This window comes from Barbus barbus (genome assembly GCF_936440315.1).
Source record: "Barbus barbus genome assembly, chromosome: 31".
NCBI classification, from domain to species: Eukaryota; Metazoa; Chordata; class Actinopteri; order Cypriniformes; family Cyprinidae; genus Barbus; species Barbus barbus.
Genome location: NC_136759.1, coordinates 8,530,957 through 8,558,608, shown reverse-complemented (window position 1 = coordinate 8,558,608; position 27,652 = coordinate 8,530,957). Strand labels below are relative to the sequence as shown.

General features: G+C 37.2%; 2 protein-coding genes across 2 annotated transcripts in view; one reads left to right on the top strand and one right to left on the bottom strand.

Moving 5' to 3' along the window:
- Positions 1 to 26,245, bottom strand: part of col4a3 (collagen, type IV, alpha 3) — a 30,518-nt gene extending 4,273 nt beyond the window's left edge. Inside the window, exons 1-48 of the mRNA XM_079387432.1 lie at positions 25,924 to 26,245; positions 19,303 to 19,359; positions 16,788 to 16,877; positions 16,392 to 16,436; positions 16,263 to 16,307; positions 15,695 to 15,757; positions 15,551 to 15,604; positions 15,121 to 15,147; positions 14,920 to 14,994; positions 14,712 to 14,774; positions 14,591 to 14,626; positions 14,467 to 14,514; positions 14,230 to 14,304; positions 14,053 to 14,097; positions 13,864 to 13,926; positions 11,997 to 12,041; positions 11,786 to 11,839; positions 11,540 to 11,581; positions 11,266 to 11,347; positions 9,178 to 9,213; positions 8,911 to 9,075; positions 8,551 to 8,640; positions 8,202 to 8,297; positions 7,594 to 7,664; positions 7,243 to 7,431; positions 6,937 to 7,105; positions 6,709 to 6,801; positions 6,514 to 6,618; positions 6,222 to 6,316; positions 5,647 to 5,797; positions 5,364 to 5,477; positions 5,001 to 5,168; positions 4,776 to 4,865; positions 4,541 to 4,675; positions 4,270 to 4,368; positions 4,113 to 4,202; positions 3,876 to 4,015; positions 3,601 to 3,727; positions 3,416 to 3,496; positions 3,187 to 3,288; positions 3,055 to 3,102; positions 2,784 to 2,969; positions 2,341 to 2,471; positions 1,684 to 1,756; positions 1,488 to 1,559; positions 1,064 to 1,189; positions 881 to 979; positions 139 to 333 (exon numbers count right to left, since the gene is read on the bottom strand). Of these exons, the coding sequence (XP_079243558.1) occupies positions 139 to 333; positions 881 to 979; positions 1,064 to 1,189; positions 1,488 to 1,559; positions 1,684 to 1,756; positions 2,341 to 2,471; positions 2,784 to 2,969; positions 3,055 to 3,102; positions 3,187 to 3,288; positions 3,416 to 3,496; positions 3,601 to 3,727; positions 3,876 to 4,015; positions 4,113 to 4,202; positions 4,270 to 4,368; positions 4,541 to 4,675; positions 4,776 to 4,865; positions 5,001 to 5,168; positions 5,364 to 5,477; positions 5,647 to 5,797; positions 6,222 to 6,316; positions 6,514 to 6,618; positions 6,709 to 6,801; positions 6,937 to 7,105; positions 7,243 to 7,431; positions 7,594 to 7,664; positions 8,202 to 8,297; positions 8,551 to 8,640; positions 8,911 to 9,075; positions 9,178 to 9,213; positions 11,266 to 11,347; positions 11,540 to 11,581; positions 11,786 to 11,839; positions 11,997 to 12,041; positions 13,864 to 13,926; positions 14,053 to 14,097; positions 14,230 to 14,304; positions 14,467 to 14,514; positions 14,591 to 14,626; positions 14,712 to 14,774; positions 14,920 to 14,994; positions 15,121 to 15,147; positions 15,551 to 15,604; positions 15,695 to 15,757; positions 16,263 to 16,307; positions 16,392 to 16,436; positions 16,788 to 16,877; positions 19,303 to 19,359; positions 25,924 to 26,004 (4,426 nt within the window). The 5' untranslated portion in view covers positions 26,005 to 26,245. The remainder of the gene's footprint in view (positions 1 to 138; positions 334 to 880; positions 980 to 1,063; positions 1,190 to 1,487; positions 1,560 to 1,683; positions 1,757 to 2,340; positions 2,472 to 2,783; positions 2,970 to 3,054; positions 3,103 to 3,186; positions 3,289 to 3,415; positions 3,497 to 3,600; positions 3,728 to 3,875; positions 4,016 to 4,112; positions 4,203 to 4,269; positions 4,369 to 4,540; positions 4,676 to 4,775; positions 4,866 to 5,000; positions 5,169 to 5,363; positions 5,478 to 5,646; positions 5,798 to 6,221; positions 6,317 to 6,513; positions 6,619 to 6,708; positions 6,802 to 6,936; positions 7,106 to 7,242; positions 7,432 to 7,593; positions 7,665 to 8,201; positions 8,298 to 8,550; positions 8,641 to 8,910; positions 9,076 to 9,177; positions 9,214 to 11,265; positions 11,348 to 11,539; positions 11,582 to 11,785; positions 11,840 to 11,996; positions 12,042 to 13,863; positions 13,927 to 14,052; positions 14,098 to 14,229; positions 14,305 to 14,466; positions 14,515 to 14,590; positions 14,627 to 14,711; positions 14,775 to 14,919; positions 14,995 to 15,120; positions 15,148 to 15,550; positions 15,605 to 15,694; positions 15,758 to 16,262; positions 16,308 to 16,391; positions 16,437 to 16,787; positions 16,878 to 19,302; positions 19,360 to 25,923) is intronic.
- Positions 26,242 to 27,652, top strand: part of col4a4 (collagen, type IV, alpha 4) — a gene marked incomplete at its 3' end in the record, with an annotated part of 73,570 nt that continues 72,159 nt past the window's right edge. The window contains exon 1 of the mRNA XM_079387430.1: positions 26,242 to 26,373. The remainder of the gene's footprint in view (positions 26,374 to 27,652) is intronic.

Sequence of the window (27,652 nt, the reverse complement as noted above, 5' to 3'; positions counted from 1 at the left end):
TACAAAGACTGTGAAAATCTGCGCTCATAAGTGTTGTGTATGTAAACGTGTTCCCACAATACCATCAATGTTTCTTTGCATTACATGCATCTGTATGTGCATGAGTTGTCGTATGAATGTTCTGTCTGTGTTTCATGCCTAGGTCTTGTCCATGTCCGCGGTTATTGCCGTTGATGAAGAGAAGCGAATATCCAAAGTACACACTTTTTGACCCAGGGGGACAGGCTGGTACCGATGTTTTCTGACTATGCTTGGTAAAAAGGAATCCGTCTTTTTTGCCAGGTGGACCTTGTGAACCCTTGGGACCCACTTCGCCTGACAAACCGGGAAAACCTTAGGAGACAAACAAGGTTTGTTTTTACATGATTGGTTTGGAGTCAGTAAACGAATGTATCAAGGTTTCAGAAAAACATTTAGCAGCACAGCTGTTTTCAAGTGTGCTAATAATAAGAAATGTTTTTGAGCATCAGGTCAGCAAATTCATGTGACATTTTAAAGTGTACAAAATAGAAAAATGTCACATTATAACTGTTTTACTGTATTTTTGATCACATACATTTGAGCATAAGAGACTTCTTTAAAAATTTGTTACATATCCAAAACGTTTTTATTTTTAATTTTATGGTAGTGTATTATTAGCTATAGTTCAAAATCAAATAGAAAACCCTCTAGCCCCCAGTTTCACAGACAAGGCATGTCATGTCAGTGCCAAACATGTCAGTGCCTCTGTTTTGTCTCAAGATGCACACCAGTAATATTTTTTATAAGGCATGTTAATAAAAATTACTTAAATATCCTAATTGAACTATGGCCTAATCCTGGCTTAGTCTAAGCCCTGTCTGTGAAACTGGGCCAAAGTGTCTTAAGTTTTAAAGCTTACCTTTTGTTCCCTTTGGGCCAGTGTCTCCCTTTGGTCCAGGTATCCCATTTTGTCCAGCTCCTCCATCTGTACCTCTGCTTCCCCTTTGACCTTGTGCTCCTACAAGGTGGGGAATTATGCAAATATAAGATGAAATCATAAAACTTCAGAGAAAATTAAAGCATTGTGTTTGTGGCATTGTACCCTCTGGACCTCGTAACCCCTGAGGTCCTCGTTCTCCCGGGTCTCCTTTTTTCCCGACTTGTCCAGGGAAACCAGGGTCTCCTGGGAGAGCTATGATCTGAGCCACAACATCACACCCTTTAGGCCCTAAATATTCACAAAGAGTGGGAAAATGTTCATAAAACAATACGATTAGGCACTGAAGAAGGCCATGTTTCGACTGAAATGTTTTGTCATTTCCTCAGTAAAGCTGTTTTAATTTTCACAATATTACGGTATTCCTGTGGCTTGCCTGTCTACACTTTTTGGACATTTCAGGCCTGCAAGTTTTTGTGATTTCCTCATAAAATAATATACAAGACATGATTGTCTCTGCAATTGCTTCATTTTTAATTGTTATTAAAATGATGATAAAATGTTATTATGCCAGTATTTAAAACCTAACCTTTAGTTCCAGGAGTTCCTTTATAACCTTTTAATCCAGGAGGCCCAAATAGACCACACTGTCCTTTTTGGCCTATAATACAAGTATAGCAAAACAAATTTTAAATAAAATGCATAGTTATCTACTAGTCAATCTGTTTCATTAACTGAAGATTTCTTTATTTTTATTAAATTCAAATTTAATTCAGGTTTCTTACCGACTGGCCCAGTAGAACCCAATGGCCCCATATTTCCTTTTGGACCCTTGAAACCAGGATCTCCATCTTTACCCTGGAAAAAATACAATTCTCATGACTGGATCAACCAAGCAAACTCCGCATTTTATTCAATAACAAATTCTATGCGTCTTGTTATCCCTAACTTGAACTATTTTAACTATTTTAAACTATTAGAAATAGTTTTGGTAATTGAAATAAAGCTGAAATTAAAATAAAATATAAATATTAGATGAAAAACTTTTTCTTAAAAATTAGAAATAAGTTGAAGTACTAAAATTACTAAAACTAAAAATTAAAAAATAAAGCTACATAGAAATACCTCAATTATATAAACTATATAAATATTAAAAAAATGACAAAAACAAATATCTACTAAGACTTAAAATCAAATGAAAATGAAACTATAAAATAAAAACTAATAACACTGATTCACATTTTTAAATCGTATATCTTATAATAACTTTAAGTGCTTTTGAGTTTAAAATGGTGGCTCCTCAGCAATCACTATTGCAGAATATTTCTCCATGGTTCTGAAAACATATCTAAAAACATAAAACTTCATAAAAGTCTACAGTACATCAATAAATTGAGATCTCCGAGTTGGGTGTGCATTTATATCCTTTTGTGTCCACTTACTTGCAACCCTGGAACTCCCCGGTCACCAACACAACCAGGTGATCCCACAAGTCCCTGGGGCCCGATGTTGCCTTTATCTCCTTTTATGCCTGGACCTGGGTCGCCAGCAGGCCCACATGGTCCTCTGAGTCCTATATTCAAAAATGCACACAGAAACAGACCAAAAGACATATAATCAGTAATTAATAGCAGGTTGAGAGTAAACAATAGCAGGTTGCTATGTCGTTGCTCAAAAGAACAAGTCCCTATGCTTTTTTCAACATTTCTTTATCAAACCACTTAGAAAAGTAATGGCACACCTCTCCTCAACAAGCTTCAAAATTTAAGGTATCATTCATGTCTGTAGCAAGTATAAAAGGGTAAAGGGTTTTAAAAAATGCTAACAAAAAGTATGAGCAATAGTAATAAGCAACCACCACTAATAATCAAAGACAGCTAATCACCTTGTGGGCCAGGTGATCCATTAGGTCCTTGCTCCCCTTTTGGACCATTGATGCAGGCACCAGGTGGACCTGGAAACCCGCGTGGCCCCATTTCCCCAAGTTGGCCCTGAGGACCAATATCTCCAGCTGGACCATAGGGTCCTGGTGGTGCACATGGCCCTGTGGGTCCAGGATAGCCTTTAGTACCTGAAATTAAACATACACATATACTGTAAGCACGACTAAGAGATTAAGATTTGTATATTAGAAGAGTGGCCTCTCTTGGACTTACCTTTTTCACCCTTGATACCAGGTGGGCCAGGAGCTCCAATTGCTGGGGCTAAAAAACAAAATCAAGATTGATTAATAAGAATAAGAACATCCCTTCATGTGAGCATATGTTTGTTTGTGCGTGACATCTTACGCCCTCTGTCTCCTTTATCCCCTGCTGGTCCGGGAAAGCCATCCTTGCCTTGGTCTCCACGAAGTCCTGAAGGCCCAGGATCTCCAGCTGAACCAGGAACACCTTAAGAAACAACAGAGAACATCACTGGAAAAAGACAATGCACCACTGGAGTGAATTCTTACATTACATGTACAACTCTAGAATGCGATTGTTACATTACATTTATAATTCAAGAATGGGATTGTACCTGGTGGACCACAGGGCCCTTCACATCCAGGTGGACCTGGAAACCCATTTAAACCTTCATCACCAGGAGCTCCAGGGGGTCCTGACAATGTGACATTGGATAATAGGATCATGTTTTCATGTGCCTGTGAGAAAGTGATGGAATGAAGATGCTTTTTTGAGTATTGAATTAATTTCTAAATTAACCTGGAACTCCTGGTACTCCAGGTTCGCCTCTTTCACCTGGAGCCCCTGATAAACCTGGGGGCCCACTCGTCCCATATATACCCTTGTCACCCTTTTCCCCTCTACGTCCTGGAAAGCCTGGCTCACCCTGTTGGAATGAGAGAAAGACAGCAAGAGAGTGGGAGAGTTGCTTAAGGAAAGTACCTATGATGTCAGCAAGGCAACCCACTAGGTTTGAAACAGAGTGATAGTGTCACTTTTTTCACCAATAAGAACTGAATTATGGAAATGTATACTTTTCCACCAGGTGATCCTTGAGGCCCTGGCCCAGGGGGGCTGGGTTCACCTTTGATCCCCTTTGGTCCATTTGGTCCTGGAACACCAGGAGTCCCAGTCTGCCCACGGACACCAGGTAAACCTTTGAGGCCTTTTACTCCTGCAAGAGGAACATATTTGCACATGTGAAATGACTGACATCTGAAGCATCATGGTGTTGAAACAAGGTTTAGATTCATGGGTGTGTATGAACTTGCCTGGAAACCCCATAACTCCTGGATCCCCAAAGTATCCATCAGGACCTCGATTTCCAGGAAGTCCGTTCTGGCCAGGGTCACCAGGAGGACCTGAAAAACAAAATGTTTATAATATGTTCTAATGTGGACAGCAAATTTTGAATTTCAACATCTGTACCTGGTTGACCAGATCTGCCTGGAACTCCATTCTTCCCACATTGTCCATAATTGCCTGGGAGTCCTAATTCCCCTTTAGCGCCAGGTAGACCAAGAAGACCTAAAAAACATAAAAGATGTTGCATATAATATCTGTGAAGTTTTTCAGTTCCATCATCTGGGTTGAGATTACAGAAATGGTATTGAGGAACAGACAAGCTAATTATATGGACATAACGGCTCGCATATTCAAGTTGAATATTCAAGTGTAAACCAGGTGTTAAAAGGGTCACCTGGTAGGCCAGGGTCACCAGGATCGCCTGGACTCATAACATTTGATGGCAGTCCCTTGAGACCATAGGCCCCACGGTCTCCTGGATTCCCAGGATTTCCTACATCACCTGGTACTCCATTCCTTGTCATTAAACCTGATGAGAGATCATCATCATCATAATGTCCGATTACACCAATATAAAAAGCACCTTAAACAAAAATCATTGCTGAATTTATATGTGTGTATGTTTGAACCTTTGGGTCCAGGGAATCCCGATGGTCCAGGTGGTCCAGGTGGTCCAGGTGGACCAGTCATTCCAGGATTTCCTTGATCTCCCCGTGTACCTGAAGGAAAACAAAGGGAACACTAAGCTTGTTGGGGACAACCAGCTTAAATTGGTTTCTGTGTTTTACAAAATAGTATCTCTACTCATTAATTGTTTGACTGGCCTCCAAGTTAAAAAATTGGATGTCAATTACCTGGAAAGCCTGGTGAACCATCCCGACCTTGGAAACCTTTTGATCCCCAGATACCAATCAAACCAGCATCTCCGATTTTTCCAGGTATTCCAATCTCACCTGTTATACCAGGTACACCCTGTCCAGGCGGTCCAGTTTCACCTTGTGGACCCTTCAGACCTGGCAGCCCTAAAGACAACATATGTCACAGTGAACATCATTATGGGCATTTGAATTAATTCATAGCCCTAAATAATTAATCTTGCATATAACTCATCCTACTATGAGCGAGACAACCACTCAAAACACCTTAGCACCCACATACGTACCTACACCATGGTATATTGATGGTAGCTTTTGCCATTAAATGTTGGATTTACTTACCATTGGGTCCATCTAGCCCTCTAATGCCTAAGGGTCCTTCATCACCTTTGGCTCCTGGCGTACAGCATCCAGGAACACCAACCACTCCAGGCAAACCATCAAGACCCCGCGCACCTGTGTACACAGTTTTCAGGTGAGAGATGGACTAATAAATAGATGCACAGAGAGAGAAAGGAATAAAAAAGAAACCGATTGTATGTATACTTTTGTTGTGTATATTGTATATTTTATAGGCAAGTACTGCGTTTAAGAAATTAAGTGCATTGGCATGGAATCCACCAACCACTTTCTCCTGGTGGTCCATCTCTTCCTCTTTGACCTGGACATCCTGATAATCCAGTGGGGCCAGAAACTCCTGGTTGCCCAAGGCTTCCTTCATCTCCTTGCAAGCCCTGGCGACCCTTGGGCCCCAGGAAGCCAAATGTTATCTCACCCTGCAGGTGGAATTTACATTTACTCCCTTTTAATGAAGCATAACTGTACTCATGTGGCTGTAAAATAATTCATTTCAGCTAATTTCACTTCCAAAACCATGATTAATACTTTGTTGCTAAGTTGCTAATTATTTTTGTTGCTAAACGTTCCTTCTTTCTTTTGTAGGAACTGTCGAGCTACAAAAAAAGACAAAACTGCTATATAAAATTCAATTAAAGTGACCCATACAATTTGCTACTATATTCCAATACTTCTGAAGATTCTATAGACAACAGGCCAAAATGTAAGCATTACGACATATTCATTGACCATTTCTCCCATAGCTCTCAAAAGTCATTTATGCATGCATATATTTCAACATAGCTTGTTATGGCATATGATGTAACAAAACAGCGTGAAACAATGGGTATCCACCGCCCTGACCTTTGGACCTGGATTTCCTGGTGGTCCTGGAGGTCCAGGACGGCCTACACTTCCATAACCAGGTGGACCTTGTTTCCCTTTCACACCCTTATCACCTGCAACAGTAAAAGAAATTGAAATCATAGAGGAGGAGTGCTATCAAGTCACCCATCCACAACATTAAAAAAAACAAGTCAAAAATTGGATGCACAACCATGATTTAACATCTGAAAACCAATGAATGCATATTCCACATTTATCAGAAATAACCTTTTTTTCTGAAGGCTTATTGCATTGGTTTATAATGACCCACCTTTGGGACCAGTAAATCCAGGAGCTCCTGGCATTGACGGTCCTTTCTCTCCATTTAACCCACTCAATCCTGGTAATCCTTGAACTCCTTCACAACCATCATGACCTAAAACAGCCGTTAAAACAATTGTTATTTATTTTACACCTTGTTCTCAATCCACTTATCATCTGTCAAACCTTTGTCCCCTCTGCCTACCTGGAGGTCCTTGTTCACCAGGTGGACCAGGCAGTCCACGGTCACCTGGGTCTCCTGGTGTCATTTGTACTAGCCCTGGAGAACCTTTCTCACCTGTGGGATGCAACTGTAATATCTGAGCCTGTAATCTCTTCTCCAGTTAGGTGAAGTTTGGTTGAAGCTTGCTTAGTTCCTGGGGTTAAATCTCATATTAGTTCCTGGGGTTAATCTCATATTTTTGATTCATACCTGAATCTCCGGGATTTCCTTGCCGGCCAACTACTCCCATACTTCCTTTCTCTCCAGGTGCCCCTGGTTGCCCAACACCCATTGACCCTTGGCTGCCCATTGGACCTGGGCGGCCAGGTTCCCCATAAATCCCTGGATCTCCTTGGTTGCCCTTAGGACCTGGAGGACTCTGGAAAATAAGTCATAAAATAAGTTTTGAATTCTGTCAACATCAAAACTTGGGGCTTTAAAGTTGGTTACACAAACTTAAGCAAAGGTTTTTTTAATTTTTTTCAAAGGTTATGGTTACAAGTTCTAAGTACTAACTGGATTTCCTTTTGCTCCTGGTGGTCCTTTGAAGCCAGGAGTGCCCGGCCTGCCGCCTTGCCCATTTATCCCCAGTGGTCCTTCTGCACCACAGTTTCCTTTCTGACCTTTCTCCCCAAGCACATGCCTCATCTCATGGTCTCCTTTGGGCCCTGGAAGCCCTGGAGGCCCTGGAAGACCTAAGTTACCCTGTGCAAACATTTTATTTCTCATCATATTCAACTGTTCTTGAGAATATGAAAGCATTTAAAAAAAAAACACCAACTGCATAATTGGAGTGGACAAACTATAGTTTTGGCTGAGTAATGAGGATGATGAATGGGTAAAGTGTCAGTATGCAGGTAAACTGACCGGAGGACCAGGTGGACCATCTGGACCTTTGAATCCTTGGCATCCTTTATTGCCTGGATATCCTCCAACACCTGCAAAATTAATTTGAATTTGTTGATGTCTGTTATTGAAAATAACTGATCTAAAATGTGTTATAATTAAATATTCAATTTGCAACATCAACTGATACAATAAATTACTAATTTGGGCTAATAACATTAGCATACTATAGGCCCTGAATAATTGTGTGTTCCTAATTGTAAAATTCACTGGATGTGTCAAAACAGATCTATAATCTTCCTACAAGTTTTTAATGTAACTACTGTACATTGGAAAATTTGAAAGCAAACTTTAAGTTGGCTCTGAAACTGAATTTAGATCAGTGACTGACTCTTCAAACTGATTTTAGAACACATTGTTTTCATTTGTCACATCTAGCAACAAGGCACATGTTTCTGTGTGAGTTTGTTGTGATCGGAACAACTTTAAAGTCTGGTAGTGTGTGATCCTCAGTCGTTTAGTAATTTTTCGTTTGCGACTATAAAGTCAGCAAGTGTATGATGCCTAGCATTTTAAAATCTGTTTAGTTGCTAGGGTGTTTGGCTAGGCCAAACTAATGATGACTTCACCTGGCTCTCCGGGGTCGCCTGAATCTCCACGTTGTCCTGGAGGTCCAGGTTCAACAAAAGTAGCAGCACACAGCTTGCAAAGCTCTCCTTGCTTGCCTATATTAAAATATTGGTCAACAGCATTATGTGTGTGTATAGCATGTTTTTTTGGTTGTTTGCATTTAGGTAATTTAAACTTTAGGGGGAACATTTGTGGCATGCTGCTGATTGCCTTAATAATTTCTATAGGAAAATACACTGCAAAAGATGAATCAAAATATTTTTATGGTAATAAATAAAGCTTAACTTGAGCATAATTTAACCATTTAACCTGGAACATAACATATGCTATGACATAGGTGAAACTTACCTGGTATCCCAGGATCTCCACGCAGACCCTGAGGGCCTGTTAGGCCTTTGTCACCCTTGAACCCTTTTGCTCCCAGGCGGGCGTTGACTTCTGGGGATGCAGGAGAGGAGCACAAACAGTCATATCATCCACATAATTGCTATAGTAAGGTGATCTTCTGTGCCTTTTCTTGTGCTTATCCTACTTGTTTACTGAAATATGCAAAAAGTAGCTTTTTTCTAATATCTAGCATGTCTAATGTTCTAATATGTTCTAATATCACATGTATCCTTTGCAGATAAGGTATTTCCATAATCCACTGCAACAAGCTTGGTTAATAAAATAAATTAAAGATGCTGGACTTTAACAAAGGAGAGTTACTTGGAATTCCTAGAGGTCCAGGGTCACCAGGGGGTCCTTGTTCCCCTTGTGGGCCATCTTGTCCTTTGGGTCCTGTGATGTTAGGAGCAGGATCTCCTCTTTCCCCTTTCACACCTCTAAACCCTGGGGGACCTGGTTTTCCAATAGATCCTGGTGTGCTAGACCCTAACATATTTGGGTGAAGAGCGAGTATTTGTTTTTCTATGTATTTATATGTATTTGTGTATGTGCAAATAATAGAGAAATAAACGCAAATACATAATTTACCTGGAGGACCCACATATCCAGGAATTCCGACGAAACCTTTAGAAAAGAGAAAACAATGCTAACAATTTTTGTTTATTTACTTTGGCTCAATAAAACAAAAAAAAATTACTTATTACATGCACTACTATTCAAAAGTATAGGGTCGGTAAGATCTTAAAATTGTTTTGAAGGAAGTGCTTAACAAGGTTACATTTATTTGATAAAAAATACCGTAAAACAGTAATATTGTGAAATGTTATTACAATTTATACCAGTATTCTATTGTAATATATTTAAAAATATAATGTATTCCTATGATGGCAAAACTGAATTTTCAGCAGTCATTAATCCAGGCTTTGGTGTCGCATGATCCTTCAGAAATCATTCTAATATGTACATATGTAAAGGAAATATTTCTTATTATTATCCATGTTCAAAACAGTATTACATAAATGTTAGGACATTTTTAATTTGAATAAAATAAAAGAATTGCAAAATCACATGAGCCAATATTTTATTCACAATAAAACATAGATAAAATAGCAAATGTTTAAACTGTGAAAATTAAAAATTTTTAGCAAAAAATTAGCTAATTTCAAATTTGATGCCTGCTACAGGTCTCAAAATAGTTGGGACATGGTCATAGTTTACCATGGTGTAGCATCTCCTCTTCTTTTCAAAACAGTTTGAAGACGTCTGGGCGTCGCAGTTAAGATTTTCTAGAGTTTTTGGCGTTGGAATTTGGTCCCATTCTTGCCTGATATAGGTTTCCAACTGCTGAAGAGTTTGTGGTCATCTTTAACGTATTTTTCATTTAATGATCCGCGAAATGTTCTCTATAGGTGAAAGATCTGACTACAGGCAGGCCAATTCAGCACCCAGACTCTTCTACTATGAAGCCATGCTGTTGTAATAGCTGCAGTGGTTTTGCATTGTCCTGCTGAAATACACAAGGCCTTCCCTGAAATAGACATCGTCTGGAGGGGAGCATATGTTGCTCTAAAACCTTTATATACCTTTCTGCATTCATAGTGCCTTCCAAAGCATGCAAGCTGCCCATACCGTATGCACTTATGCACCCCCATACCATCAGAGATGCTGGCTTTGAATTGAATGCTGATAACATGCTGGAAGGTCTCCCTCTTCTTTAGCCCGGAGGACACGGCGTCCATGATTTCCAACAAGAATGTCAAATTTGGACTCGTCTGACCATAGAACACTTTTCCACTTTGAAACAGTCCATATTAAATGAGCCTTGGCCCACAGGACATGACAGCGCTTCTGGACTATGTTCACATATGGCTTCCTGTCTGCATGATAGAGCTTTAGTTGACATCTACAGATTGCATGGTGGATTGTGTTTACCGACAGTGGTTTCTGGAAGTATTCCTGGGCCCATTTAGTAATGTCAATGACAGAATCATGCCAATGAGTGATGCAGTGTCATCTGAGGGCCCGAAGACCACGGGCATCCAACAAGGTCTTCGGCCTTGTCCCTTACACACAGAGATTTCTTCAGTTTCTCTGAATCTTTTGATGATGTTATGCACTGTAGATGATGAGTTTTGCAAAGCCTTTGTAATCTGACGTTGAGAAACGTTGTTTTTCACAGCTGAATCTTTTCAAAATATCTTGCTTTTTCAGCCCTTTGTTGTCCCCGTGCCAGATCATTTAGTGAATAAAAGTGTAAATTTTCTCCATTTAAACATTTGTTATATTCTCTATGTTCTATTGTGAATAAAATATTGGCTCATGTAAGTTGAAAGTCTTTTAGTTTTAATTTTTTTCCATTTTAAAAAACGTGCCAACATTTCCGGAATTCTGGTTGTAGAAACACTTATGTTAAGGATTCTTCAGTGAATAGAAATTTCAAAAGAACAGCATTTATTTGCAATAGTAATCTTTTGTAACATTCATTTTGTAACATACATGTCTTTACTGTCACTTTTGATCACATAAATGCATTCTTGCTAGTGTACAACAATTACGTTAAAAAGCCATGGTTTGTGTATGAATATTGTGTTTACAGCAGTTTTGTGGTCCTTAAAAGAAAGAACATTATTTGAGTTGTTTTCTTTGTTCGTGAAAGTAGTTCATTTGTTTACTAACCTTCACTACCTCGTAGACCAGGACGTCCTGGAGGCCCAGGAAAACCTTTTTGACCTTTGATCCCATTATCTATTACAATTAACTAAAATACAGAACAAATTTTAATAACACTTCATCAGCAATTTACAAAAAAATATAAATTCCCCATTAAAATATATAAAGCCATATTTTATTATTAAATAGAATAAAAAGTGTAGCCTTTGGCAACATGATGTGATTGAAGTGAGATTAAACATTTGGAGATTGTATGACTACCAAGTGAATGTATCACTACCTCTCCAGGGACACCAGGGGCACCGAGGTCACCCTTTAGACCCTGAAGACACACACAAAGAAACATATGAATGAATTCAAGTATGATGAATTGAAAAAAAAAACATCCACAAGAGGGTGCTATTCAATTGCACTTAAAATAGCCAACTACCTTTTTTTTTGTAAGTTTGGCACTTTGAGCCAAAGTGAGACAGCACTGTACATAGTATGTAGCACATCATTGAACAACAGACAGACAAACAGATACCTTTTCCCCTGTTATTCCAGTAACTCCTGGATATCCTCTGTCTCCAGGGAATCCCTGGGAGGACAAAACACAAACCTTATTGTCATAAAATCTGCATTCCATCGAAATACTTTTTCCTTCACCTTTATTATTAAATTTAAAGAACATGATGGTTTACACCAAAAACTGCCCGGTGACCTGTAGGCTTTTTTCTAGTGTGTTTTGTGCTCACCTTAGGACCTGACTCTCCTGGCAACCCATCCTTTCCGGGTTTACCCTGAAAATCAGTCATTCATTAAAAAAACAAAATAATAATAATAAAAAATCTGTATATGTGTATATATATATATATATATATATATATAATCTATATATAGTCATGGCCAAAAATATTGCCACCCTTGGTAAATATGATCAAAGAATGCTGTGAAAATGAATCCTTTTGATCTTTTATTTAAAAAATTTACAAAAATCTAACCTTTCATTGGATAATAAGAATTTAAAATGGGGGGGGTGTCATTATGAAATAAATGTTTTTCTCTATTACACATTGGCCACAATTGACGGCACCCTTTTATTCAATACTTTTTGAAACCTCCATTTGACAGTTTAACAGCTCAAAATTTTCTCCTATAATGCCAGATGATGTTAGAGAACACCTGACAAGAGATCAGAGACCATTCCTTCATCCAGAATCACTCCAGACCCTTTAGATTTCCAGCTCCATATTGGTGCCTCTTCTCTTCAGTTCACTTCACTCATTTTCTACAGGGTTCAGGTCAGAGGACTGGAATGGCCAGCAGAAGCTTGGTTTTGTGCCCAGTGACCCATTTTTGTGTTGTTTAGAAGCTTGGTTTTGTGCTCAGTGACCCATTTTTGTGTTGTTGTTTTTAAGGTTTGTTTTTGGATTATTGTACGTTTGGAAGATCCAAACATGGCCCATTATAAGATTTCTAACAGAGTCACTTTTTTATTTTTTTTATCTGTTGGTATTTGATAGAATCCATGATGCCATGTGTCTAAACAAGATGTCCAGGACCTCCAGCAGAAATGTTGGCCCATAACATCAAAAATATAGCAGTACATTTAATTGTACACATCGGGTACTTTTTATCCCTGTGTTCACCAAACCCATCTTGAGTGTTTGCTGCTAAAAAGCTAATTTTTTAGTTTCATCATACCATAGAAGCCAGTCCCATTTGAGGTTACAGTCGTGTCTGATAACTGAATATGCTGGAGTTTGTTTTTGGATGAGCTAGGAGAATTTTTCTTGAAACCCTCCCAAACAACATGTGGTGATGTAGGCTCAATTATATTTTGCTGCACATCAGAAATATATTCTTTGGTTTTTCTCATTGTGATGGATAATTAAGGGAATTTGGGCTTTGTTTTCCCTCCTATTTATATTTCTGTGAAACAGGAAGACATGGCTGGATAATTTCATGTTCATAATCACCATGGAGTGCTCAAATTTGTGAATATGAATGGGAATATACTTCAGAGATATTTTACTCATAAGAATTTCTAGGGGTGCCAATAATTGTGTCCAATGTGTATTTGAGAAAAACATTTATTTCATAACGATATTTTCCCCCATTTTAAATTCTTATTATCCAATGAAAGGTTAGATTTTTGTGAATTTTTTTAATAAAAGATCAAAAGGATTAACAATGCAGATTAATTTTCACAGCCTTCTTTGTTCATATTTACCAAGGGTACCGATATTTTTGGCCATGACTGTATATATATACACACCCACACATACATACATACATACATTTTTATATTATATATACCATAAACAACAGTATAGTAAAAAATATTTGTAAACAACCCTTTCAATAAAGATTCAAGATTAAAAAAAAATAATAATAATAATATAAAAAAATTATATGAATGAATGAATAAATGTTTGGCACCCAAGCCAATGTAACTGAAACCAATGAAACTAGTTGCAAAGTAAATAAAATTATTTTAAAATCTCGTTTTATGCCAAATATTGGGACATTGGGAGAACTTCAGTTGTTCTCTCTCTCTCTCTCTCTCTCTCTCTCTCTCTCTCTCTGTCTCTGTCTCTCTCTCTTTATTTAGTTATTTACCGGACCCCCAGGCTCCCCAATTTCCCCTTTCTTCCCCTTGGGACCAGGACGACCACGAAGACCCTGCAGAATAAAGCATTTGGACTTTGTGAGTGATTGCACATCATTTAAAGCAATCCCAATTCAATAATTTAAACAACAGTAACAACAACAAACTTTTCTAAAAAAAAAATGGGTTTGTCTACTAACAATTGGGCCAGGATATCCAATGTCTCCAGGATCCCCTGTGTCACCCTGAAAGCAAAAAGAGGATGACTTTTCACAAAACTCCTATTCATTTATTTGGATTACAGTGTACAACACGGTATATTGGGCAAAAACTCATAAAAATTACAATGCATAACTTTTAAGTAAGATGCATGTTACCTTAGGCTCCTTTGGTCCTGTTACAAATAACTTTACGCCTTTTTGTCCAGGTATACCAGGTGGTCCCTTCTGCCCCTATAGCAGAGCCCCAGTAATGCATTTAAGAGTTCATAAAATCAGATTAAAGAGACCATCATTAAAAACTGAAATCAAATGATTACTTTGCACATTCATTTTCTGTGGGTCACAGACATGTTTTGTAGGAGAAAGCAAATCTCAAAAGTTGATAATACTGACCTTTCGACCTATGGGTCCAGGTATTACCATGCTTCGACCCTCTAGACCCTATATGTAACAAATATTTTTAGATGTACACATTACACTGACCTGACATGTTACCCTTTAGCTAACCAGAACAAACCTTCTCTCCTTGTAGTCCAGGAATGCCATATATTCCCTAAAAGCATTAAACAGTTAAATCAATATGACAATAACATAATTGAAATCTTAATCACAAATGAGATATAAAAACATTGACTTACTGGAAAACCTCTAGGCCCCTCTGGTCCAAATGATCCTGGTGACCCTGGCAATCCTGGTGACCCCTGCAGATCCACAACCAATTAGAAAGCTCAGTCAAAAAATTGGCACAGAATATAACAAAATGCATAATATAAGCCATAAAGTGCTTGTCCAAATCTTCAATCCGCACCGCATTTTTTACTTTATTCTCATAATGAATTCTCTTACTTTATCTCCATCTCTGCCTGGAAAACCACGAAGTCCTTTCATTTGTCCAGAGGGTGGCAAGTAATAGCTATCTCCCTAAAAATAACAATTCTTTATGGTCCTAATATTATCATTGACATGAATGCATAAAAAAAAAAAAAACTTAATTAAGCTTATTAACATAAAGGACTTTATTTGAAAAGTTGATCAAATAAAGCACACCTTAGGTCCTTGGATTCCTGGAATTCCCTGAAAACAACATCAAAAAGTTTGCTGTTTAAAATGACAGCGTAAATCAGAGTGAGGCTCAAATCCACACACAAGAAGTCCGGAAAAAAACAAAAAGAGCATTCAGTGTTTTAATTTCCCACAATACCCACATTTTTAACCTTTACTGAAAGAAAATATGAATACAGAACATCTATGGCATGTTAGTGATGATTCCATGGCATTCTATGAGAGGTTCATACTACCACTGTTTTTATTCACCACTTATGTTGAGGTTTCAAAATATTTGATGCGTGATGTTTAGTTTAGATGTGAAGTTTTCATATTGGCCGCACTCTTATATTGCATATATATATATATATATATATATATATATATATATATATATGCATATATAAACATGCAATATATATGCTTAACTCACCTGCCACCCAGGAGCTCCCATCGGCCCTATGAAGCCTGGGGGACCAGGCTCACCCTGAAAGAAGAAAGTCAGTGATGACAGTGACCTTTCACATGGTTAAACAATTAATTACAATTTATTCACAAAAAAATACTTGTGTATTACCTTTGTTCCATTGCATCCTGGGAGACCGTGAGGCCCCCTCGGCCCCTCTTTTCCAGGGAACCCCTGAAAGAGGAAAACATGATGTTCGCAAGAGGATCTCTAAATGGGTTTATGTTGGTCAAAGCAGCTAATGTTGGCATCACATTTACAGGTAATGATTAGACATAATGTATGACATGTACAGTAAGCAGCATCTGAATTCCTCTTTTAAACAGAAATAGAACATGATAGAACACTCTAATGTTATTTTAGTATCAATGATATACTATTATAGTTTTTTTAATGATTTTATTTTTATATTTTGTATTTTAGTTAAAATCTGAGTTATTTTGTGTTGTTTTTGTCATGTTTATTTTTCTTAAATATGTCTATACAGTTTTATTACATTTTTAAGTTTTAGTTATTTTAATAATTCAATTTAAACTAAATGAAAATGAGACATGTTTTTTGAGAAATTAGATTTTTATGGTTTTAAGTTTTTGGTTTAGTAATAACACTGATACAGTCCAGTGAAAGCAAAATACTCTAATACTAACTAAAATATTCTCTAAAATATGTCAACACGTACCGGTAGTCCTGGTGGGCCAGAGAATCCTGGTGTCCCTGTAACTCCCTTATTGAGAGAATGAGAATGAGAGACAGATTCAGATTCAGTTATACTGCAACTGTCATATTAACACACTCACACACTCCGTACCCTAGAACCTTTAGGTCCGGGCATGCCTGGAAATCCAATATTTCCCTGTGTAATAAAGACAAACAAACAAAAAAACATTAGCAATATTAATCAGTGCTCTAATAAAGAGTCTATACAACAAAAATACTGAAATAATAATGTCTCAAATTCTGTAAGGTCCTCACTTGGAGGTTGAAGAGAAAGAAAATTAAACACCCAGTGAGCAAGTCATAGGTGACTGTGGCAAAGAACAAAGCAATCTTTAAGGTGTTAGTAGTGGAGAGGAAATACGGGGAAACTCTGTAGTGTTTTTCTAAGAGCATGTGTGAAATTTAGAATATATTGCATTTTTTTTATTCTATATTTTATTCTATATTTTCAAATTGTGAGCTTGTAAAGTAGCTATGTGTAACATACATAGTCACCGGGATGTCCAGGAGGGCCTTCTTTTCCTCGATGCCCCTGAAGTCCTTCTGCACCCGGCAAACCAGGTAACCCCATCTCACCCTGAGAGAAAGACAGATAAACACAAAATAGTCATGAAATTTTATGAGAGTATGTTGTTTTATCAGCTGCATTGGTTTATCAGCAATATTAGTAACTTTAATGATTAAGTTGCATGATTATTGTGGCTAAACGGTTTGTGTAAAACAGTAAAATGCTATGGTTTTTGCTCTGGATTACAGTCTGGACTACTTGACGTTAGCTCCGGAAAGTCAAAGCCAGTCTGCAGATTTCATGCAGATGGAGTTGACAGATTTCAGAAAATCATGCAGTTTATGACAGACACAGTCTCTGATTTTTTTCAGCTTCTGACTATGATTCCGTCCAGTCAGATGATATCAAATACGTTTGATATTATAAACTGATTTTAGAGCACATATTGCTTAGATATACATGTTTCATTTAAAATAAACTTGTATAAAATTAAATATAACAGTTGTCACTCTATCTCCCAATAATATGTCTTAAAAAGATTATATTTTAATGCTTAATTTTACAAGTGTGTGTGATTTGTCTAAAAAACCTTGATTCAGTCCAATATGAGATCATCTTGAAATATTACTAACAATATAAAAGTTATTCTATAAAAATCAGTAGATTTCACTGCAAAAAGACACATGTACCACTAAAGGAGTACATTTTTAAAATCATACTAAAAGGCATTCTTTTCATCATGTTGATAATTTAGAGGTCTTTATTTCTTTGTATGAATTATGATATAGGAGGCTTTACGTAAAAAATGTGCATGATGACCCTGGTCTAAAAACAGAGGGGACATATACATGGTGGAATATTTTCACATTGGGCAAGTAGAGAGAACTTCATCAAAGCTGAATGTGAATTGTCAGCATGAACTTTGACAGATTTTTCAAGATTATTTGCAAATATCTTCAACAACACAGAAACTGGAAAACTCTTACAGAGGAAGGTCTGCAAAATAGCTCCATGGACTTTATCTAATCCCATGTACAACCCTGGCTTTTATTGTAATGAACATACCATGACAGGTATGCCAAACACATGTGCATTGAAAGAAATAGAACACAGACTTTTACACACAGGTGGACACATACAGAGGAGCAGATGCATGACTTATATTGCTGATAAGTGTTCTGTAGCTTTGGGCATCAATAGTGTAGCTAGGGATACAGTGATAGTGTGATACGGACACCTGGGTGGCCAATACATCTCACATCACCTAGAAATAGTCATGAGGCCACCCACTACCACAAAATATGCTTTTTTCTCTCAGTTTTGGACCTGGTGACCCAAGCTTCAGAATTCCCGTTGTAAAGACAACCACAACCAAAAACTGATATTTTGTGTTGTGTAAAAAGGGAATATACAAAAGCATAGTAGTAATTACTTAAAAAGTTGTCATTTTGAAATGATAGTGCTTTTGAAAATTTACTCATCCTCAGGCCATCAAAGGTGTGGATGAGTTTGTTTCTTTATCCAATAGATTTGGAGAAATATAACATTACATCACTTGCTCACCAATGGATCCTCTGCAATGAATGGGTGCCGTCAGAATAAGTCTCCAAACAATAGCTGATAAAAACATCACAATAATCCATAAGTAATCCACACAACTCCAGTCCATCAGTTACCATCTTGTGACGTGAAAGGCTGCATGTTTGTTAGAAACATCCATTGTTAAGACGTTTTTCATTTCAAGCCCTTGGTTTCGGCTAAAGTACCAATACTCAAAATATTAATTTTTATGGTGAAAATGTCATCTAGTCTGAATCAGGAGAGAAATATGCACAGATTAAGCACCGTTCATAAGTGAAGACAGCCCAAAACAAATAAATCAGTGGATTTTGTGAGAGGACAACAATGACAACACTTGGAGGAAGCATTATTGTGGATTATGGACTTTTATTCGTTTCACAAGACTTTAATTGATGGATTGGAGTCGTGTGGAATACTTGTGGATTATTGTGATATTTTTATCAGCTGTTTGGACTAAATTTCTTCAAATCTGTTCTAATGAAGAAACAAACAAAAACATTCAGCAAATTTTCATTTTTGCATGAACTATTCCTTAAACTTAAATTGAAACTATATTTCTCACCCTGCTCTTACTGCTAAATGCGAGTATAAGGCATGACTAAGATATTATCATGATTTTCTAGCTGCTTTGAAACAATGTGTTTTGTGAAAAGCACTATATAAATAAATCTGAAATCATTTCACTATGCGGCAAATATGAACGCTTCTGCACCAGAAACATTCACCAGAAGTGGGCAGCATTTACATTTGATATAAATCTGAATGCCCCTGCATGTTTAACTTGAGGAACTCTAGATATTTTCACACTAGCTCTACTGATGTTCTGAACATCTGAACACAAAGCAATATGTTTGTGACATGACATTATCATTTGTGTGTGAACATGACTATGTATGTTTGCATGTTCTATTACCTTTTGTCCTTTGATTCCTTGACAGTTGCACCCTGATTTCACACTGCAAGAACACCCCTGTGAAGAAAACACAAGCAAAATAACACCATTACTGCTTATTCTTATTCATGCTTAATAAGAAAATAAAGTCACCAAAAAAGGACAAATATTGATTAAAACTTCTAGTCCTCTGTGGTTTTGTAGCATCTTATCATTAGGATTTCAGAGTTAATTGACTGTAGGCACGAGATGTGCCCAAGCAGACACCCATAATTTAAATTAAATCACCTAATCAAGAAATGCATAAAATCCATTGCTTAAAGCAATGCTGGGAGTTTCACTGGCTCTCTGCATGAACATGCATTGTTACGGATGAACTCCAAAATTAAAAGATATGACAGCGACAAGCATGAGTTCATGGCCTCACATCTCACTATTTGAGATCACAGATTCATACAGTTATGTCTTTGGAATAGCAAAGTTATTCTTCCTTGACAACAACAGAAGTTGATATTATGTCTCATGAGATGATTTAATCTAAACTGCCTTGTAAATGTTTTACATTTATTTTTGAAACTTTACAACTGACTCATACACAGTACACTATCATTCAAAAGTTTGGAATCATTAAAAAAAAAAAAGAATGCTTTTGAAAGTCTCTTGTGCTCACCAAGGCTGCATTTATTTGATGAAAAATATAATAAAACAGCAATATTGTGAAATATTTTTATTTAGTAATATTGTGAAATTTAAAATAACTATTTTCAATTATACTATTTTTAAAAATGTTATTTATTCCTGTGATGGCAAAATGGCATTTTAGACTTCAATGTCACTTGATCCTTCAGAAATCATTCTAAAAAAAAAATTTAGCTTTGAAGATTTTGTTTGTCCACAGGACTAGACTGTCGATTTGACATCAAAGTTCAGAGACACAGGGTGGACTTGTCTCTCTCATGCACACTTCAAGACACTAAGACAAAACACGTCTCCTGATGATCTCAGATCAGTGAGACTATTGTCATTGGGGCAAACCTTGTTCTCTGTAACCGAATCTATCTGTCTAGTATTGTGTGCATCGTCTATGTGCCGTTCTGATGAATAGAAGGGTCTGTATACAAACATACTGCGATCAGATGGACTATGATAGAAAATCTGTTTGGGTTAACACTAACAGAAAAGTGAGAGACATACACCCACGCTACAATATGCACACTAATGTGCCTGGAGGGGGAAACCCTGTAAACAGGGATGTGGGACTTCAGTGGAGCACTTTGGAATCCATTTCAGTTCAATTGTACATGTGATGTGCAATTATATGTGATTTATATGTGTGTTGTGTGTATGGGTGCATGCATAGGCCCGTATGAACCCCTGGGAGTGTGTGTGCATGTGTATGTGTTATCAGTCATGATAGATCTGTAGTCCCTGTTCTGTGAAACTTCTGAACCAGGTGACATTGCACAGATATCATCACAACAAACCAGAGTCAGATTCAGATCTGCATTTGCCTGAGGAAAGAGAGAGAGATGAAGATGAAGGTAGAAGACAAAGTGGGAAACCAGAAAGACTTTTCATCCATTTCTGTTACTGTTCTTCGGAAAGGTGACATTACTAGCAATATGTAAATGATTTCTAAAGCAATCTGTGTAATCTGGGATGCAATCACTGGAGTTACAGTGAGATTTTTTTTATATAACTTTCCAGTTAATGAGCCCACCTTTCAACAAAGCACAACATGATCTTGCGATGTTTGAGTGAATTTATTTAACTTGAGGCAAAAATACATGCTCTAACTTTTTACTTGTGTGGTTACTGTAACATTGCTTGAAAGTTCTATTGAAATTAACTTTATGTTAGGCTTATGGAAGACTTAAATGGATAGTTCACCTAAAAATGAAAATTCCATCATCATATACCCACACTCAGGTTGTTCCAAAGCTGTAGGAGTTTCTTTGTTCTGTTGAACACAAAAGAAGATGTTTTGAAGAATGTGGGGTCCTGGGCCCCACTCACATTGACATTGACAGAATTGTAATTTTTAAGGTGAAGTCTTTAAGATCAAGTCTACTAGATCCCCTCAAACCCCATTCTCTGACCACACAGTCAAACCCTGCATCCTTAGAGATCTCTGCAATAATCATGTCTATGATTGTTGTTACTCCTTGTCTGAATCCGCATTGATCACAGGGATTCAGCTGTGATTCAATATCACAAATAAACTGTTTTTGTCTTTCTCCCATTGCACATTTTTACCCAGATGCTGGTGTACCATTTCTGCAATCCATACACAAAAGTTCTGGTGGTACCATGATACAGTGATGCTATCAGTCGGCCCTTCCATGGTACTTTGATAAATACGCATGATACTTTGCACTGGCTAATTTAGATACCTCCGTGGCAAATATGCTAAAACCGTGATATTTGAATACTGCAATCATTCAGAATGGTATATATTTAAATGTCATGCATTACTGTATCATGGTGCCACCCCAATACTACAATGCCAGCACCATGTTTAAAAAGCATGCTACTTTTTTGTAAGTAAAATCCAAACCTACACTAAAACTAAAGTACAATACATATAACAACTATCACTTTTAACAAAGTTTGTTGCCTATATGGATTCATAATCATAAGCTGACACTGGAGATAAGATATGACATGACACAGACTTTAATACACAGAGGCATGTGTAATGAAATATGTGGCCTACTGAGAGATCTAAAGATTATTGAGAAGTCCTGATGCACATGTGCTGGGGGCTTCAAGACACTTCAAAGGGCCCTGCAGAATGAGTTTATTTTTGCTTAAATTCACTGCCTCTATGCAGGTGTCCGGTCACGTTCTGACAGGTAAACACCGAGCACACACACCAACATACTCAAAATATTTGTACAAAGCATGTCTCACATTGAAACGTCATTCATCAATCATTTGTAAAATCATTTTTTGTGGCTAAAATCAAGTACAAAATTCCCACCAATATGATTTCATTTACATTAGAGATGAGGCAAGATGAGACTTGACGAGACAACTGGAAAAAAGATAAGAAAAGTGATGAAGAGAAGAGAAGAGAAGAGAAGAGAAGAGAAGAGAAGAGAAGAGAAGAGAAGAGAAGAGAAGAGAAGAGAAGAGAAGAGAAGAGAAGAGAAGAGAAGAAATGAAAGAATGGAATTAAAATTAGACTACAAAAACAGTGTGAAATGTGAGTATTGCAAACTGCTTGTGTTAGTTTTAAAATAATTGAACCAAGCCCAAATTTAAAGCAGGGTAGTGATGAATAGGAAATATTCATAAACACCCTCCTAGACTCTCAGAACACAGACAAGCTCAGGCTGACACCGTACTAGTCTCAGCCTCAGACGTCTGGCTACACGAGACTGACACCGTACAGACACTGTGAGTGTTGTGTGTCAGTATGCAAATGATCTGGCATCTATCTGATACCTGTCTGAAATAATAAGGCTAATGTTCATCTGCTTGTGAAGAGCCTGTAGTCATCATCCAGATGTCTTCTCGTATCAACAGAAAATTAGTCAAACTCACGGGCTGACCGTCAGGAACACTACTGTGTATTAACATGCCCTTGGAAGTTGACTGACAGTAATACGAAAACAATTACACTGAACACACCACAATGAAAACCTATCAGGAAATGCTGTCAGTATGCATAACAGGTGTAAAATGAGACACAAGTCATTGAATGTCTATTAGTAGACACCCATTCTACTGGATTTTTCCGCTAAAATATGAATGAGATACACTACCTTCCTAAAGCTTGGGGTCAGTAAGGCTTTTGTTTTAAGAAATTAATGTCTTTATTCAGTAAGGATCGATAAAACTTATCAAAAGTGACAGTAAAGACATTTAAAATTTAAATGTTGCACAATATTTATATTTCACAAAAAATGTGTTTCTTCTGAATGTTTTAATCAATTATATTAATCAATTATAAAACTCTGCTTTGCATCAAAGGAATAAATTATATTAAAATATATTAAACAGAAAACAGTTATTTTAAATTCTAATTATATTTTCACAATATTACTGTTTGTACTGCATGTTATGACATAAATGCAGCCTTGGTGAGAATAAGAGACTTCTTTTAAAAACATAAAAATCTGACCCCAAACTTTTGTACGGTATCTGGTTGACATGTATAGTATGAATATAGAGACTTATGATTGCTAGGTGGTTTCTTACAGGCTAAAGTCAAAAGACACCACTTTCCAAGTTTCTTTGTTGTTCTGGTCTCAGCACAGCTTCCTCCTTCAAGTCTATAGGATGTCACCTGTTTTATTCTGCTCCAGGCAAAATTGTTTGGAACTGCTGTCTGATCGACAGCATCTTCCCAACAACCATCAAACACACACATCACTCCCACTCTGACTTCCTGCAGCGAGCTCAGTCAGGCCTTCTGATTGGTCAAACACGCAGAAAAATAAACATGGCGGGGTCCATACTGCATCTGTAAATCCCCCAGTGGGCGATGGTCGGTCCTACTGGCTTTATATGAATAGAGGTACTCTGAATCAACAGGCAGGCTGGACAATGAGCTGAATCCAGGGACTAAAAACACACAGGTCACAGTCGGGATACAGGATTAAGTTTTAGCAGTGGAGAAGAGACGAGAGGAGAGAAGAGACAAGCTTCTTGTGTTTCCCTCTGCTCTTCTTTCTCTCCTCCATGATATCTTCACCCTTGGGGCTGATGCAGAGGTTAGTGACTTCATAACATTCTTGGCATTTCCCGGTTTATTCCCTGCATTTTCACCCCACCACAAAAAATCTCTTGGACTTTCTCCGTATTACTTTGAACAAACATTCTGCAGGAATCATGTTTTGACAGACTCTCTCCTGCGAGACAACCTAATTGACACATCATGGAAATCCCAAATCACGTGGCCTAAATCTCTAGCAAAACACAGTACAAATAACAGGCTTAATGGGATAACTCACCCAAAAATGAAAATTCTGTCATCATTTATTCACCCTCAAGTTGTTCCAAACCTGTATGAATGTCTTTGTTCTGCTGATCACAAAGTAAGAATATTCAAAGTATATTCTGAAGAATGTGGGAAACAGAGCAGTTCTGGGGCACCATTGACTTCCATAGTATTTTTTTTCCTACAATGGAAGTCAATGGTGCCCCAAAACAGCCTGGTTACAAACTTTCTTCAAAATATCTTCCTTTGTGTTCGGCAGAACAAAGACATTTATACAGGTTTGGAACTACTTGAGGGTGAGTAAATGATGACAGAATTTTCATTTTTGGGTGAACTATACTAAAAACGCTCATCTTCACTACGTGAATATAATCAAATTCAAAGCTTATTCTTCAACTGTGGCATAACTGTGGTGAGATGGAGATGAAAGAGACAGGCAGAGGGCGTGAGAGAGAGAGACAGAGGTATGAGAGACCTGTATCTGGATAAGGGACAGGAAAGACAAGACAGAGCCTGCATAAAGATGTCTGCTTCTGATAACGACAGAGAGATGTTCACATAGAATAATATTGACCCCACACTCATTCTCATACACAGAAACATACAGACAAAGAAAGAAAGATTAAAACAATAGTGCTCAAAGTCTATAAAACAAGCTTAATATTAATACTAGAGTGGACAGAAAAGTAGAGGGAAATTTGGAAATGCATGGGAACAAATTGAAAAAAAAAAAGATATATAGCCTATATATATAATTTGCACAACTAAAATAGCTAAATGCATAGCGGAAATTCTATATAATATTACAAACAATATTCAAATGACTTTGTCTGCAGTAATGTTGAGAAATACCCTTACAAATAAGTACTGTGCCAGTACAATGGTACCTTATGGTATCAGATAGCAACTTGGTCGAAACTGCACAAACTGAGCCACTTTCCGTCCAAAAAAGGTAACTGGGGAAAATATACAGGTACTTGCCAAGTGAAACTAATATATTTTTTTATTTTTATTGTTATTAATTTATTGCATTTCAACAACATCTTAACATAACAATACTGGTGTCAGTAGACTATAAATTATTTAAAAAATAAATAAATAAATAAAAAAGCCTATGAATGATTTCAAGAACACAGTCAAGTCCTATTTATTTCAAGGTCCAAGGCATAATTTGTTCAAGTTCGTCTCGCGCATATGAACGGTCTTCTGACGCACCAAACTAATCTAAAAGACATTTCTAAACAAAGCGTTTGTCATATAATTAAGATAAATAAAGGTGTAATAAAATATGATGTACCGTCTGATATGAAAAGCACTCGAGTAGTCTTCCGTTGCTATGGAAACCATCCCAAGTAAACGCAACTTCTCGACGCGAAAGTTTAATAACTAACATTTGCGCTTACTGAATGTTGTTTGAAAGCCTATATGCTTCAATTTAATGCTTAATCTCCCACATAATTAAAAAAACAAATGTTTAAGACACTGTATTTTTCATAATAATTCATTACAGTGTTCTAACATTCCCATCCTTGTCATGAACCAGGCTAATTACAATCTAGAGCTAGTTGAGTTATAAATGAAATAATTCAGTCTTTCTCCATGCTTACATGACTTTTTATTTCCTTCGTTGAAATGATTCGTACTCATAAATAAATGATGGAGAAATAATAGTACACTGTTTAGTCGACACTCACCGCTTTAGTTTGTGCCGGAGTAAGAAGTCCCAGCAACATCATCCCGAAAACTGTCCCTCGCAATATTAGGCAAGAATCCATCTTCTCATCTGCACCGGTCCCCAAAATCTAAAATCAGACGTTATTCGGGCGTCCTGAAGTCAAGATCTCCAAAACTACCTCCGGTGCCACCTGCAGAACTGCGACCATCTCAGAAATAAAACTTGCACTTTAGAAACTGATTCAAACTTTTTGGGCTGTTAATGAATCCTCACGAATATTAAATCGGCAGGGGTTCGAGGAAGTGTGTCCAATTCTGCCCCTAACGTTACCTGCGTTGTCTTCGGACAGCCCATGACGTCAGGAAACAGAGGCGCAGTTGTTACCGGATCAGTTTTGCGCGTTTCTGTTAAAGTTGGTGTTTTTCGTGTTAATGTAAAGCCGCGGCGGCGCAGGAAACTACGGGAGCAGGTGAGGAGTTTGCTTGTTGTAGTCTGATTAAAGGTCTTGCACTTGTGTATGTCGTTTAAATGTTGCCTAACGGCGTGCTTTGTTTAATGCGCGTCGTCAAAAATATAAACCGACGAGTCAAAGAGCTTATTGTCAGCAGCGTGTGGTCAAATGTAATGCCATGGATTGCAGAAATTAAGGCGAGACACTACAGGTGAATAGGGTAAAAAAAAACTTACCTAGTTGATTAATTACATTGATAATTGCAGACATTTTTTGTATTACAAGCTTTCTAAAATGTTAGGTTTAAATATGCAAATGAGGCATTATTTAATGAAATGTGCGCTCATTTGCATACATTTCTAGAACAAAAATCTAAACACTGGATGAAAAAATCTTATTTAATTTTATTAACATATTAGAGTCAAAATTTTTACTTCTCATTTTGTCACTCCATAATTCAGAAAATACTTAGAACAGACAGAAAACAATACATATGCACAATTTTGGGGGGAATAAAATGTTGTATATAATCAAGCAAATTATATATGAACAAATCCCTCTGTAAAAACCTTCAGGATATAGACAGGAATATTTGTTGTGTGTAAGTGCTGCTGAAGTGGGGATATATGGCTCGATGTAGGAGAGAAAACTCATTTTGAGAAAACGGCCTTTAATAATATATATTGTAATTGAAATCTTTTGACACAAATAGATAAAGTGCTATAGAAGAAACACTTAACAGTGTCTTTTGGATGTTTTCTTTCCACTAGTCTGAAAAAATACTTTATGAAAAAACAAAAAGCCCAAAATCTCAAATTTGACAGGTGCATGAAAAAACTGTGTTTTTGCCTGCAGTGTTTCCCCTTAAATAGGCTACAGGTTGAAATCACTGTATGTAGCTATACTTGACCACCACCTTTCTGAGGTGACAGAATTTGTGCGTCTCTGGGTGAAAATAACAGTTTTGAGGTAGAAAAGCAGAAATTAACATCTGTAATAGTTTGATTTGTGATGTTGATCACGAATGTTAAACGACAGAGCTGAGTGAGCGGTTTGATTTGATTTATAACATCCACATTTTGAATGAAATGTGAGTGGCATTGGATGGTATAGCAATTATTTCAAATAAGTAAATTTGATTACCACATTATTTTCATGCACAAAATGTTTAAATCCATCAGTAGGTTTCCATTGATAGTGGGATGGGATATAGCACTCTTTGTACTTGACATTATTTACAGTTTAGAGATCAGCTGTAGTTTTCAAAACAGATGGAAATATTATATTGACCAGTACG